This window comes from Biomphalaria glabrata, chromosome 14 (assembly GCF_947242115.1).
Source record: "Biomphalaria glabrata chromosome 14, xgBioGlab47.1, whole genome shotgun sequence".
Lineage (NCBI taxonomy): Eukaryota > Metazoa > Mollusca > Gastropoda > Planorbidae > Biomphalaria > Biomphalaria glabrata.
Genome location: NC_074724.1, coordinates 33,446,195 through 33,462,495, shown reverse-complemented (window position 1 = coordinate 33,462,495; position 16,301 = coordinate 33,446,195). Strand labels below are relative to the sequence as shown.

Genomic DNA, 16,301 nt, shown 5'->3' with positions numbered 1-16,301 from the left:
GAAAGAAAATATGACCAATAGCCAACAGGACTTAAAAAGGGGCATCAGCATTGGAGATGAAAAGCTGCCTAGTGTTAGCAGCTTCAAATACCTCGGAGCCAATGTCTCAGGTGAGGGAACTAAATCTGAACTACTGGCCCGAATTTCACAGTCGACAGCAGCCCGTTCAAAACTTAAAATAATATGAAAAGACAAAGGCTTAGCCCTCGGCACCAAAATCACACTGATACGCTCCCCGGCCATGGCCACATTTTTATATGCTTGTGAGTCGTGGACGCTGATTGCAGAGCTAGAGAGGAGGAACCTAGCAATGGAATTGAAATGCCACAGTTGGATCATACGTATCACAATCAAAAACCGCATCACAATCAAAGATGTTAAAGACAGGATTACTGCAGCGATTGGGAAGTGGGAAGCGTGGTCGAGAGGCCAAGTGCGCTTGAACTTGGCTTGGCTTGGCTACCTGCTGCAATTCAAAAGACTTTCAAACAGTATGAAGATAATGACATAACTACATTTGTATGCTGTCATTCAATAGACTTTCAAACAGTATGAAGATATTGACATAACATTTGTATGCTGTCATTAAATAGACTTTCAAACAGTATGAAGATATTGACATAACTACATTTCTATGCTGTCATTAAATAGACTTTCCAACAGTATGAAGATATTGACATAACATTTGTATGCTGTCATTAAATAGACTTTCAAACAGTATGAAGATATTGACATAACATTTGTATGCTGTCATTAAATAGACTTTCAAACAGTATGAAGATATTGACATAACTACATTCAATAACGGGATAAAACTTTCACACAAGGACTGCAAATGTAATTTAATTGTTCGCATCCTGGCTAGTGGCTACGGTTAACGAGGTTGTCATGTGGCCAGCACAACGACTTTTCCCAAACTAATGTCAGGTACTCGTTAGAGCTAGGTGGACTCAGAGAGATACCCAAAGATCCTGAAGTAAAAAAATCCCAGGATTCAAACCCGGGATCCCGGTTCGGAAGCCAATTTAAGCGCTTTACCGCTCAGCCTCCGCGCCTTTATAAGTTGAATTATTCCCCTTGAACTTTTTAAAAATTTTTATGCATTTACAAAACGTTCATGTAAACATTCACAAAGATACCACTTCTGTCCTGCGGGCCATTTTAATTTTGGACACTCGCGTCGCGGGCCATATAAAAAAATACAAAAAAAAAAAAAAACAACAACAGCAAAACAAATGAAACTATTTTTTTTATTAGAAACCAGTAGTTCTAGAAGGCTCTAGTGCTTGACTAGTTCTAGTTCATGCCAGACAATCGTCTTCCCAAACGACTTCTGTACGGGGATCTTTGTGCAGGAAAACTCTTCGGGGGGGGGGGGGGGGGGGTTCAACGCCTGTAATTTGTAGCAATCTACAGCGCTGAACATAATCATCAATTCATGGTTCACATTCAACAGTATTAATTTAGAGGCGTGGTGGTTAGACCTATTGTCTCTTCTTGATAAATATTTTCGTCAATCCGTTTGATTGTCAAAGAGCTGATCCAAAGGCTCTTCGAGCTCTAGGTTTGAAAAAAAAACAAACCTGTTCGAGCAACAGGGAAAAAAAACAACCTGTTTGAACAAACCGTTCTGTCTGGAAGAGATCCGAGTCAATGCCTATGTAAAGCATTGCTATCTCCGATATATCTGGCACTCCGGACGCATGGACTAGAATGCATGGCTGAAGGCCAAGTATATCGGGAACCTCCGCCATTTTCCTATGTGGTACCAAGTTAGCCGTGGAGGACTCGCCATTAGTATAACGGTCCCTTGAGGAACGGCGCATGGATTATCGACAGGGCCGTGGGAGCTCCCTTTCAACTCCTCTCCGTGCAATGGGACCACTCTCGTGTTCCCTTGGACACTCCCACGCGAGTTTTGTTTTGCTATTCATTTAGCCTAACCACTTCCTCTAATGGTCGTTTCCACTCGATTGCCACGTTGAGGCAGAATAGCGTGATCGGGTCTCGTCAATCCTCCTGTGTTTATAGACGGAGGTTTTTACATTCAGGGTCTATTTTTAATTTCTTCGGCTCTCTCATTTCATTAATGCACAAATGGGACGGTACCACTCGCGTATCAAAAGAACGGGATTCAAAATACAGAAATAGTGCTCTCACCAGGGGCGGACTGGCCATTTGGGAATTCGGGCTAATATATATATATGCCCGGTGGGCTGATATTCAAATGGGCCGGTACGGTCAACTAAAGGGCCTCCTGAATGTCACTATAGCTTGTATTAAAATGTTAAAGGTTTCATACTATTCTCTAATAAAAGTGGTCATCGGAGAGTCGTGTTAAAAAAAACAACTCTTTTACATGCTCTACATTGTAGGTCCTAATACTAATTTAATTTAACACATTTCCGAAATAATGTAGGTCTAATAGCGTACATCCGTAGACTGTGCCTCTTCCTTTTAGGGCCTAATACACACTTAGCGATGAAAAAGTAACGTAAGGCCTATATTTCTTATAACGATAAAGAGCATGCGCGTATAGCTAGCGATTCGATAAATTATAATGATTTTGAGAACAAGAATGCCTATAATTGGAGACACATCGTATGATATTCAAATTATGGGTGGGGTTTAAAGAAATGGCTGAGCCGATTTTGACACCTAAGCCACACCTGGCTGGCCTGGCTCTCACTGCTCTGTTTCACACCCACAAGATGTCATGGCCAGCTCAAGATACGAGCAGAAAGAATAACTAAAACTAACTTATCAAAACTTTCAGTATTAAATTATAATGAAGGAAAGCAACAACAGATGTAGATTCTTATCATAAGGCATTATGGTATGGTAATGCCTAAGGCGATTTTGAAACCCAGTCCGCCCTGATATAGATCTATATATAGATCTATTTATTCTATTGAGAGATTTACATGCACTGTAAAAAAAAAAGGGGGTGGGGGGGGGGGGTGGGATTTCTTTTTATAACTCAAGGTCTTGCCTATATAAATAGAAATCTAACTCTAAGCCTTGCCTATATAAATTACATCTTATTTTCATGGCGGGTGTATTAAAAAAAAATCAATGTAAGTTGTTGATCTAGATCTAGATCTATTCTAGATCTAGTCTACATCTATATAGATCTAATCTATATAGATCTAGAACTAGATCTACTCTAGAGGTGTAGAGCTAGGCTCTAATTCTAATACTTTTAGTAATACCTTAATAAGTCTAATACTCTAAACTCTAAGTCTAGTTAGTCTAACGAAACGTAACTTTAATTTAATATTAATATAAATTATAAATATTTAAATAGGCTATACTATGTATATAGGTAATACTTAATACTACTACTACTAGATCTAATACTAATTAAATTAAATATAATATTTAAAATATATTAATATATATATATAATTATTATAATAAATTAAATTATAAATATTTTTATATAATAATTAATTAAATTAATTAATTATTAATAGATCTAATTATAATAATAATACTAAAAAAGTAACTAATAGAGACAGAGATCTACTTAGAATCTAAGTTAGAATCTATAATTCTATATAGATATATTAATTATTAATAGGCCATACTTTTCCACCTTAAAAAACCTCTTAAATCTCCTAAAAATTTGACATGAAAAAGTACTACTTGTCATCATGATCATGATCATCTTATTCATCTTATCTTCTATAAATTACACTACAGATGTTACTTCAAAACAGAAGATAATTATACCTCTACGTCATGTGGTGGAGGCTGAGCGGTAAAGCGCTTGACTTCTGAACCAAGGATCTCGGGTTCGAATCCTGCTGAAAACTGGGATATTTTAAATTTCGGGATCTTTGGGCGTCTCTGAGTCCACATAGCTCTAACTCTAACGGATACCTGACATTAGTTGGGGAAAAGTAAAGGTGGTTGGTCGTTGTACTGGCCACATGACACCCTCGTTAACGGTAGGCCACATAAACAGATGACCTTACATCATCTGCCCTATAGACCACAAGGCATGAAAGGGGAACTTTGCTTTTTAAGTCATGTGGTCAGCACAATAACCAACCATCTTCACTTTTATAGGGTTTTTTTTATAGACTCGGGTGCACTAATAATCCGGAAACTCAAACCACAATTGTCACTGAGATTCAAACATTAAACCCTTGGTTTGTTAGCCAAAGCCTTGCCACTAAGCCACCATGCAACCACAAGGACCTTATAGACTTTACTTAATCTCTAGAAATTTAGATTAAGATAGTGTTCTTTATTGTTCAGCAACAACACAAGCTTATATGACCCACAGACCTAAAAGGAATTTTTCACCAATCTATGTTCAGTTCTATTTAAAAAAAAGGGTTCTAATTTTAATAAAAAAAATGCAGCATGAAAAATAGTACATTATTGCCATTAATGATGTGTCTCTAAAAGATGAAAAAAAATTCAATTACTGGTAAAGTCTAATGTTATCAAATTTTTCTTAATACCATACTTATTGAGTTTTAATTTTTTACAGGAACTTCAAGCCATCGTGATCATATTTTCAAAAGATTTTAGCAAGACTACAAAGTGACATTATTTATTGTTGGAAGCTGAGGTATGATTACATTTTATTAACTCATTTTCAACATTACAACTTCTTAGACTATTTCATAACATTATTTTAATAACACCTTTCTTATTCCATATCCTTGAGCTAATAATACAAATGCTTTTTTTCCTCTAATGCTTTTAGACTAATTGTATAAACAGCATGTGAAGGTTGAGTGAATCAGCCAGAAAAAAAAACTAAGACCTTAGAAGAATGGAAGTCTCTAATTAACATACATGACAAATTTGACATGATGTTGGATAAGACATAATTTTCTTCTTTGATTTTTCTTTTTCTTTGAAGAAACATAAAATCTATAATTTTTAAGACAAAATTTCAAAACTAAAAGGTTTGCAGTTTAAACTAAGAAATAAACTCTGTTCAAGTGCATTGGTACATTTTAAAGAAATTTTGCCTTTAAACTGGTATAAAATACTTGCTGATTATTTTAATTCATGGATGACACCACTGTTGTTTATCTTCAATTATATTGTTTTCCTTTTTTTTTTAAAAAAATTCTTAACCTCAATTTTTTTTTTTTACTCCAGAAGAGTTGATATCATTTTCTTTTTTCTTTTTAGTTTTCAAAAATGGAATCAAAATGGATAATAGCTAACTCAGAAGAGACTAACACTGCCTTTGAAAATGTTATAGCCTTTACAAATGGCACTTATGGAGTAAGTATTTAGATATAATATCCAACTTTTGTTGGCTCAATTTGTGCCATACATTTTGAAGTATTTTCTTATCAGTGAAACGCATTGCCTCTTGATGACCTGACCTTTTCCACAAATATCTGTGTGTGGCTCCTTTTTATTTGGTAATCTGCTGTTTACTAGGCTGTCTTCATATTTAATAATGATTAACCATGCTCCCTAAAGTTGGGTAAGATGCATAAAAACTGTTTGACTACCAAACCATGCAGGCTCAAGTTTGAAGACATATTTTTAATTTGAAACTCCATAGAGTTGCTAGCACTGAAACAATCTACCAGGTACACCCTCCCGTCATAAAAAGGGATTGGACAAGAGTGCAATGAAGATGCTACAGAAACACGAAAACTCAAACTTGGCTACCAAACCATGCAGGATCAAGTTTGAAGGCAAATTTTTCATTAGAGGCTACATAGAGTAGTTAGCTCGGAAGCCTTCTCCTAGGTACCACCTTTCCACCTAAAAGAGATTGGACCAGAGTGCTTAAAAGAGGCTAAAGAAACATGGAGACTTAACATACCAATAATAATAATTATAATAACTCAAGTGTCTCCTTAAAATCCTTAATGAGAATCCCATTCTCCACCAGACTTCTATTGTTTGGCCCTCCATTGTATTGCATAGAACTGTAGCATAAAATTGCATTGGCTATCAGGTTTGGACTTTAGGGTCACCAGTTACGTTTTAAAATGCCCTTTGTTTTTCACTACTCATCGATACTTCTGCCCCAGATATGTTTATTGACCTATTTATAATTTATTCCATTTGGGCCCACAAAATTGTTGTGACACAAAATGACAGTACATTTGTTTGCTGAGCTCTTCACTGGGGCTTCGGGCTCTAAGCACAACAAAGCTAGTATAATTTCCTTTTCTTCTTCCTTGTTCTTATTATTATGTTGGAGGCAGTTGGAGCGTTCAGATGACTAGACCAATATGCAAGATGAGCTGCGCAGTGGTTTCCAAATCAAAGCGCTCCATATAGTTTTCTTTCTTTATGGGTATTATGGGCCCAGTGTCTTGTTTGGACCTCTTGATAAAGAATGCAGTTTTGAAATTGATATTATTAGCAGGTCATTTCTCTTTCTATTTGTTTAATAATTTTCACCACACCATATTTAGCTGAAACAACCTCCAGTGATCAGATCAGCCGCAGCCAGTTCAAATTTCTGTGTGTTAGCCATAGACAGCATGTTGGCTGTTGTTCATGAACAGGATGTTTGCTGTACCTACTTCAGTAAGTTGATATCTAGTTAAGGATAATATTAGGCTCTGGTGTTGCTTGTTAAGAAGGCATGTGATTTATAATAGTTAATGCATGTCTAAGTTATTTCACTTGCATTCAAACACACATTGTGGCTAAACATAGATCCCTTACCAGTAGGATCTTAAATGATGTGAAATTTTTGGACAAATAATAGCTCACATTAAAAATCACAGGACAGAGCCCGGGTTAGAATGACTAACTAGTAATTCTAGACATTAAGTCTTGTGACACAAATATTATAGCTTGGGATTGACATAAAGGATATTAAAAATTCACTTAATAATGATAATAGTTTCATATCATACATAAATGATATTAAAAATTCACTTAATATGATAACAGTTTCATATCATGACTTGAAGCAAAGAATTAATAACCATAAAGAAGTGTAGATGAATTCACAATTCTAATTGGTGGAATAATAAATATTTATAGTGAAAAAAATGCACAGAATTCAACACTTGAACGATACAATTGTACTGAATTAAACTTTCACTTTTTCTATTTTTATTCTAACTCACGCATCCTTAATGTTGGGAAGACATTGCTATTATTCTAACCAAGCTTGGTTCTAGAACATTCCTGTCTTACATGAACCTTCATTAAAAAAAAAAGCAGCTAATTAATTTCCCTGAGTTCTTTAACCTCCTTTGTTAATACCTGAAACAATCTGGAACAAAATCACCTCAGTCTTGTCAGTTTGGTTGCTATGATACCAGATAACTTACTTTGTTAACACTGAGGAGTACATGCTTATGAATGTGGGAAGCGTGGTCGAGAGGCCAAGATGCTTGAACTTGGCTTGACTTGGCTACCTATAAGGGGGCTCGAGGTTCGACACCCGACTCGGGCAGAGTTGTGTTTACTGAGCGCCTAAAGGCAGCAGGGAAAACCAACTCCTAGATACCCTTTACCCCCCACTGGTCCACAAATGAGATTGGACCAAAAGTGCTCTGAGCATGCTATAAGCATGAAAGTAGCGCTATATAAAAGCTATAATAATAATAATAATGTGGGACACTTTTTTTTTGTCTTTATAATTGTCATTATAAATGTTTTAGATATTTGTGAGGGGGTATGTAACTAATCTTAGCAGCTTTGAAAGGGGAGTGTGGGTATATTGTTTGTATTGTAAGGTATTATTTTAAATACTTCTGTTTGTTTCTTACAGAAGGAAAAATAGAGGATGTTGCTATCTTAGAAGGTGGTTACATAGCTGTCGCTGATCAGACTGGAGCTTTGGCTTTGGGAGTCTTCAATGAGAAGTTTAAAGTTAAACATTCCTGTGTACGTTTTTTCAATTAACCCATTGTTAAAAAAAAAATAATTTCTTTATTTGACAACCCTAAGAGGGCATCAGAAGCTTGTGACGAGGGTTTTGGAGTCATATGAATTTCTGAGGCCTTAAGTTTCTACTTCTCTGCGTTTTCTGAGGCCTTAAGTTTTTTCTTTCCGCGTTTCAATTATTATGTGTGTGTGTGTGGGGGGGGGGGGGCGGGTTCAAATGACTAGTTCAATATCTGGGATATAAACTGTGTAGTTTCCATATCAGGCAGCTCTCCATATAGTTTTTGCCTCAAGTTTGAAATCTACATACCAAGAGCTGCTTCGTTGTTAAAAACCCTTGCTTTATTAGGGGGGGGGGGACTTGCATCATTATTAGGTTACCATCCATTTAAAAAAAGAATTTCTGTGTACAGTTTCTTTATATGCTGAATTTCTTTTCCTTTCCAGAATTTTATCACTGAGAAATCAGCATGTCAGGAGAATGTTTATACGAAAATTGAGTTCCAAAGGACAGTAGGTATGAGCAGCTGCTACCAGTACTGTATTTTTTAAATTGGATATCAGTGTTAATTATTTTTTTTAATAGAATATCATTTAAATTTTATTTTGTATATTTGCTGTCCTTTAAATTAAGCAGCAACTTTATACTGACATTAATAAAACTTCATACTGTTAATTTCAATGGGTCATCTTTGTATTTTGTTTTCTTAGAAAACAACTTATGTTGTAAAAAAAAATCTTTTTTGTTAAAATTTTATCCAGTAAACTTTTTATACTAGACTTTATAATTGATAAAAATAAATGTTTGTGATATTAACATTTTTTTGGGTTTGTTTTCACTTTAAACAGATGATTCAGGGAGGACATTAGCAAGATTAGCATGTTTATGTACTTCTGGTCGATTGCTGGTTTTCAAAAATATTTTACTGCTAAACGGAGGTAGGTGGACAAAAAAACTAAGAACACTTTTACTAAACTAAACCATTTGGTAACTAAACTAAACCATTTGGTAACAAAACTAAGGCAATTAACTTTTCAATTACAAAAAAAAAATAATTTTTTATAACAACAAATCTTCCTGTTTGCATTCTTAGTTTTGACTGATTGAATGTCCTGTCCAAATCATTGAAAGGAAATTTGTTTTCTTCTTTTTTTTTTTTTTCACCATTTTTAATGAAACATGTTAAAAAATGGCTTTTGAGATAATAGTTTGTTTTAGATTAATGTCACTTTAATCAAAGTGCTCTTAATGATAACATTTTAAGCTTCAGTCAAAAGAAAAAATATATTTGAACTTAAAGGTTAGAAAATAGGCTAGAGAGGGTCTCTATATGGTACAGATATTAAAAGAAAAATATGTTCCAACTGTCTGGAAACTAGTTGTCAAATTTTATTATCATATCATCATAAATATATTCAGCATATTTCATTTGTAAAGCATTCATATACTAAAATTAACTTGTGTACTCTAGGATATTCTTTTTTAGTGATATAAATTTGTATAGGTTTTTTTTGTCTGCAACAATGTACTTTGAATATGATCAATTTCATCAAATTTGCTAACAAATGTCAACAGATTTAGATTTATCACTGGTGACCATGGACAGACTGGAGTCTGCCCACATTCAAGCTTTTGATTTTATTAGTACAGAAATGTCTATTGTAACTGTGGTATGTATTTAAGTTTGATTGAAATTATAACGTTATTTACATTAGATTGTCTCTTTTAAGTTCAAAGATGTGAGCACATTGAAATCACTTTGGTAGTACTTTTTAAAGCCCTAGAGACTTCTGACTTTAATTAGCATTAACATTTCTGACTTTAATTAGCTTTAACATTTCTGACAGGAGACATAGTCTAGGACTCAGTGCGAAATGCTTTTTAATTAGTGATAGGCATAAAGATCTAGACTTAAAACATCTAGACTTAGAAGACAGAGTGTAAAATGTCTATTTATTAAACTATTTAAAGTGGAAATACATGAAGAAGTAGTCTGTTCAAGATAAAGATTGTCCAGTCCTTTAGCCAATATTTAAATTTTTTTTTTTTATACTATGAAAAAATATAACGGTCAGGCTAGAGTTTTCCCAGTGTGGCCAAATAGGTAGCAATTATTTTCCCAAAGATGTGCATCAAGTATCAAATTTGTAGGAAAATCTTTAGAGTTGTTTTCAAGATCTGTGTCCAGGTTTTTCCACCCAGGTTTTTGAGTCGATGAATTTGCAACCTGAATAGAGGAATAGTAAAAAATATGTTGTAATTTAAATATTGATCAAGGTTTTCTGACTCCCTGTGAGTTAGACCTGTACAGATTGCAACTACCCTAACCATAAGCATGTGCTAATGTCATGATCCTTATCTTAATCCGTGTTATAATTATAAAAATAACATTCTGTACGTAGATCAGCAGCATGGTATGTCTAGTGCCTGAGTATTTGTTTAAATTACATTTTTACTCCTCAAATTTTGTTTTGTTTAGGGTTCTGGAGCTGACTGTCTGGCCGTTTACACTTTTGAAAACTCAACATTTTGTCTCAGTCAAACTGCTTCTCTAGGTAATAGAACAACATACTTTAACATTCAAGCTTTAGAATATATACACATTTTTATAAATTATTTATAAAGTTTGTAAATCTAAAACAAGAATGCAAGCATTTGTGTCAAAAAATTTCAGATGATTGCTTGCTGTATAAAAGATTGGAAACAATAACACATCTTTTCAGCTTTTCATAACACATGTACTTTTCATGTCATGCATCAAATGTTTAGTTGAAAAAAAAAGAAGCGGTTTAGACACACTAACAATGTGAGGAATGGGTTGTCCAGAATTCTTTTTAAGAAGTATACAAAAAGTTGATGTGGAAGAAATCTGGTTAGACTTTGGGGATGCACAGTACTACGATTCCATAATGGACTTTTTCCAAGGAGAGACAATAAGCAGTGGACTAGGCTGTTTTTGGATATGGCTACTGACCAGGAGAGCAGTATCAAGACAAGACAACCCAACAAACTGTCTTAGTAGTAGTAGTAGTATTGGAACCTAAGATTTATTTTTAAAAAATAATTTTTGTTTATATTTATCAGTGTTTTCCAAACTGTGTTCCGCAGAACCCTAGTGTTCCGCAAGGCCTGAATAGATGTTCCACAACCTAATGGAATAATTAATTAATAGCCACAACGTGAATTAATCTTTCACCACATGGCCTGAATTGTGCCAATGAGCCAAAAATCCAAACTGAATTAATCTTTCTAAAAAAATAAGCAAAGTGTTCCTCTAAATTCTCAGAATTTGTGAAGTGTTCTGTTAAGGAATAAGTTTGGGAAAAACTAATATACATAAATATACATAATTATATATATATATATATATATATATATATACATATATATATATATATATATATATATACATATATATATATATATATATATATATATATATATATATATATATATATATATATATATATATTTCTTGCAGAGAATGATAGGGAGCTGGTTAAAATCCAAGTGTTGTCCTCTGCAAATATTTACTTGACCTTGGATTCACAAGTAATTAACATTTTTACAATGAAAACATTTTTTTTTCTCTTTTTCCTTCCTTGTTTTATGTATTTAGTGCACAGCTAATGTAAAACAAATTACATTCTTGGTTTTGTTATTTTAACCAGGGCACAGTTCATATATGGGATGCCTTCACACTGTGTATTGTGTACACCTGGTCAATGCAAGGTGTTGATGATTTCCGAATCATGGAGCATAAAACTGAACAGAACTTGAGGTTAATTGATTTTAGCTTGATGTTTTTTTTATTGCTGCTCATTCTTTTTCACTAATCAATAATCTTATCTTTTTGTCAGAATAATTTAAGGGGAAAAAGCTCTCTATAATTTGTTTATATTTTGCATCTGTTGAACATTTATCTGGGGGTCTGGTGGTCGAGTTGCGAAATGCTTGGCTTCCAAACCGAGGGGGGTTTCAAGTTTGATTCCTGGTGAAGACTGGAATTCTATTTGGGCTCTTGAGTCCACCCAACACTTACAGGTACCTGATTTTTTTTGAGGAAGTAAAGAGGTTGGTCACTGTGCTGGCCACATAATACCCTTGTTAACCATTGGCCATAGAAACAGATGAGCTTGACTTCATCCTCCCCTATAGGCCTGACAGTAGTATCTTTTTAACTTAACATTTATCTGTTATCTGAGACTGCTACCATTTTAGATCTTATTAAAATTAAAACATTGTGTTAGTTCTGATACTGTTACATCTGTATTGACTTCTGCAATGCATCCATGTCACTCAGGTTGGAGAATATAACTCTGTTGACAAAAGGAGAAGATAAATTGTGCAGTTATGAAATGTTAACTAAAAGTGTTAAAGAGTTCATGCCGAGGGCAGACTTGACACGCTTCAGCAAGTGGCCGCAGACTGATGTAAGTAGCTTAACATGTGAATTATTTTTTGAATATTTCATTCACTTATTTATCAATCTTTTGATTCAATTTTTTAAGTTTACTTTATTTTATGTACAATCTTATGAAAAAGTTATTAAGAGAGAGAGTAATTCAAAAGTATAATGGCATTTGAAATTTGTTTGTTGGAGTAGGCTTTGAGATTGAATTACTGTATACATATATAGTTTGGGGAAGTATGGCTGAGAGGTAAGGCGTTTGGCTTCAGTATCTAAAGGTCCTAGGTTTGAATCCAGATGAAGATAGGCATTTTGAACCTCATTTTTTTATGATGTCCTTAAGTCCAACAAAGGTTGTTGGTTGTTTTGCTGGCCACATGATATTCTTGTTAGCCATTGAAACAGATAACCTCTGGGTACTTTTTTTTTTCTTTTTATTATATAGTCACTGACTAATTTTAAGTACTGTTTAATTTAATAGTTTCTGAAAATCACTAAGCAGTCAACAATCATATTTCAGGATGATATTTTTGTGGCCACCTGTGCTGTTGATAAGTATGTGTTTTTTGTTTTTTTTTACCTAAAAAAAGATTAGTTATTTGCAGTAGTAAATTCGTGTTAATTATTTTACACAGAATATTTGTTCTTGTGATTTAAAAAAAATCATGGTTTTCTTATGCTATTTGGATAATTTTCCATGAAATTGTTTCATGTTTTTTACTTGATTATCAAGAGATTTATTATCAAAGTCTTATTACAACTATTGTGAGTGATGACTTACACAAGCAAAATACATACGATTTCTTTAAAATCAACAATAAAATGTTTAGAGAATATTTTGCTTCTTTTATTCAGTGAAGATGGTCAAATGACAGTGTCTTTACAAAATTTTGCAGAGACCTCACCTCATAAAAGGTGAGTATATCAAAAAATTCTTTAGCACTTTATACAAAGTTTTCATGTTACTTCATAAGAAATGTTTCAACATTTCCAGCTGATCAAAATGTTTCTCGATAGCTAATCAAATAGACTTACTAGCTATAATGTACTTACTATTGACATCAACTCACGTGTCTTAACTGATGCAACATGTGCCAAATAAAATGTTTGGCATGTTGTTGAACAAAGACCGATGTTCTTTTTTTTTCTTCTCTCACTCCCTCTATCTCACCCCTCCTCCCCATCTGCAACTTGCATAACAGCTGTACAAAATATGGGTGTGTAATAAGAAATAAAGGAACACTGAAGAGTAACCTAAAACAAGGCTTTATTAAACTAGAACGACACATGAACTGACGAAAGAGACTTGGACAGTAGCACACTAGATCAATGTTGTGAACACATTCTCACGACGTTACACAAACATAAACAAATAGTAACTATTTCACCACAAGGTGATTATTAAATTTAAAATGAACTAAGTCAACATATGTTGACAACTCTTCCTAAACTTAAACCAATGGTTCAAAGGCCTTCATGTTTTAGACCAGCGGTTCTCAACCTTTTAGTCTCGGCGACCCCTTTTTACAATCCCCCGCTCTGCCGCGACCCCCCCCCCCCCCCCCGCACACACACACAGCAATAGAAGAGTAGACAATAACAATCCATTTTTTCGAGGGTCTTAGGCGACCCCTGGCAAATCGTCAATCGACCCCCAAAGGGGTCGCAACCCACAGGTTGAGAACCCCTGTTTTAGACCATTGTTTAAAACCCGCACTGTCTAAGAAACTGGCCAGCACAACGTCAAGCTGCCTTACTTTCCCCATTTAGGTTTTGGTTGACTTGAATGCTTTAAGTCTTCAGGATTCAAACTCCAGGACGTAGTTGAAATTAGTGTGCTTTAACACCTGGCCATCATTTTCAATAGTTTTATTAGACTGCTCGTATATAAATTTAATTTCTAAATTCTTAAAATTATGATGTACACTTCCAGATTACAGTATCTCCTGTCCAGAAGAAGATTTGATGAAGCTGAGATGTTAGCCAAGCTACATGGACTTCACTTTGTTGTGAGAATCATTAACATATTTTTTTTTTTTGGTGAAAGCTTTGAAAAAAATTAAGTTGATTTTTATTATCATTGTTTATCTTTTGTTTTCAATATCATTCTCATCTTTATTTCTCTCATTTCTTTTAATCTGTTCAGTAGATCTCCCTTTCTTCCCTAATTAGAAACTTTTTGGTCAGTATTATAAACAACTGATTCCAACTTTGTTGTTTTTAAGAAGCAAGTTAAATCTTGATAAATCTTCTTTTTAAAAAGTAGCAAGTTAAATATTGATAAATCTCCTTTTTTAAAAAGCTTTAGTGCTGTCTTCCTACCCCCATTATGTGTAAAGTTTCTACCACCATTAAGTGTAAAGTTCCTACCACCATTATGTGTAAAGTTCCTACCACCATTAACTGTAAAGTTCCTACCACCATTAACTGTAAAGTTCCTACCATCATTATCTGTAAAGTTCCTATCACCATAATGTGTTAAGTTCCTAACACCATTATTTGTAAAGTTCCTACTACCATTATGTGTAAAGTTCCTAACACCATTATATGTAAAGTTCCTACCCTACCATCATTACTCGAAAAGTTCCTACCACAATTGCATGTAAATTATCAAAACTGCCAATATCGTCACTGTGTAAATTAGATTTTATGTTTCTACATTCTGTTCTCATTTAAAAAAAAAAAAGCATTTAATTTTCATTCTTTGTATGTCTTGTTGCATTGTGTTCATCACAAGCATGATGTCATGTATGTCATGAAAGATGGAATTACTGAAAACTAAAAATAGCTGGCTGGAAAACTATTCTAATAATTTTTGGAGATTTAACGTCTGCTAAATTATATACAAAGAAAAAAGGAGAAAGAAATCTGAATTGAGGCAGTCAGTTAATCGTGGTCTATAGTGTACATGTAGTTAAGTTACTTTTTACAAAGCTTTTATCAACTCACTCTGTCTGGTACAATGTTTGTGCACATTTATATTTTCCCAGCTTCCCATTCTCCTATCAAGTTGAAGTTTGGCACAATTATTGTCCCTAGCAAAACATGAATGAATCAAAAAAATTAAATTAACCAATTAATAAATTAATTAGTGGTGATTCAATAATTTGGTTTGATATTAATTAAGGAAAATAGATCTCGCGGCATTGACAGGTATTATTTTTATATTTTGCTTGTAGCAAATAGATTTGTATTTCATTGAATCATTGTATCGGGGAAAACTTTCTGTTGCTGTTTGTTTCTTTTTTATAAGCATTATGTTCAAGTTAAGTTCAAGCTATCGTTGTGTTGCCTTTTTTCAAACCGTCATTACATTCCAGCAAGGAATGAATAGGTGATATCATTAGCACCTCAGTAAAGATGACAGTATTTATAATTAGATTTTCTCATATCACTATAAAGTGTTGCATTTTATTTTTCAGTAAGTCCATATTCCCTTTTCTGTATCTTGAACATTAAGCACATTGTTGCATCTCTCTCTTTTGACCACCAACTTAACATGTAGATGGTTCTTGATGTTTCTTAAAGTTTATTCAGAAGATTTTTTTTGCGTGTTATCATTTCATCTGTGCACATTACTATTTGAAGCTTGTCAACAACAGAAATCGTTTAGAAATGAAACAAATTTATCTCCTTGTAGCTGGAGCCAGTGTTTGTGCAACAGAGATTGAGGGAGTCCAAAGAAACGTTTGAGGAGACTCGTCGACACATTGCCAAGTGTAAAGTTCAGGTAGATGAAACTCATGTTATTATTCTGCATACTTTGTACTGTCATTGTCAGTCGTCTACATGTCTGAGCTGCTTTTATGTGTAAGGCAGAAGATTTTTTAGAAGAATTATAATATATTCAGGGAGTCGTTTAGCTGGTTTATAAATAATTTCTAATTGATTCAGGTTTGGTTAGTTTAGTGCTTAAAATATTTTTTACCATCACAGCAAACATATTTCAAAAATATTTGTGGCCGTTCAGTCACACTTTATGTTACTTAAACTTTCCACTAAGAGCAAATACAGAGTGAAATAATAAAGACAAAAGTTTTGATT

The 16,301-nt window shown here is 33.9% G+C and overlaps 1 protein-coding gene across 1 annotated transcript in view; it reads left to right on the top strand.

Moving 5' to 3' along the window:
• The first annotated feature begins 4,501 nt into the window (after window positions 1-4,501).
• The window catches only part of LOC106079710 (kinetochore-associated protein 1-like), a 55,676-nt gene continuing 43,876 nt past the window's right edge, over window positions 4,502-16,301 (top strand). The window contains exons 1-15 of the mRNA XM_056011353.1: window positions 4,502-4,585; window positions 5,161-5,256; window positions 6,414-6,528; window positions 7,730-7,845; window positions 8,293-8,362; window positions 8,695-8,784; window positions 9,422-9,516; window positions 10,326-10,401; window positions 11,328-11,398; window positions 11,518-11,627; window positions 12,150-12,279; window positions 12,778-12,812; window positions 13,113-13,172; window positions 14,191-14,266; window positions 15,898-15,987. Coding sequence (XP_055867328.1) covers window positions 5,170-5,256; window positions 6,414-6,528; window positions 7,730-7,845; window positions 8,293-8,362; window positions 8,695-8,784; window positions 9,422-9,516; window positions 10,326-10,401; window positions 11,328-11,398; window positions 11,518-11,627; window positions 12,150-12,279; window positions 12,778-12,812; window positions 13,113-13,172; window positions 14,191-14,266; window positions 15,898-15,987 — 1,221 coding nt within the window. The 5' untranslated portion in view covers window positions 4,502-4,585; window positions 5,161-5,169. The remainder of the gene's footprint in view (window positions 4,586-5,160; window positions 5,257-6,413; window positions 6,529-7,729; window positions 7,846-8,292; window positions 8,363-8,694; window positions 8,785-9,421; window positions 9,517-10,325; window positions 10,402-11,327; window positions 11,399-11,517; window positions 11,628-12,149; window positions 12,280-12,777; window positions 12,813-13,112; window positions 13,173-14,190; window positions 14,267-15,897; window positions 15,988-16,301) is intronic.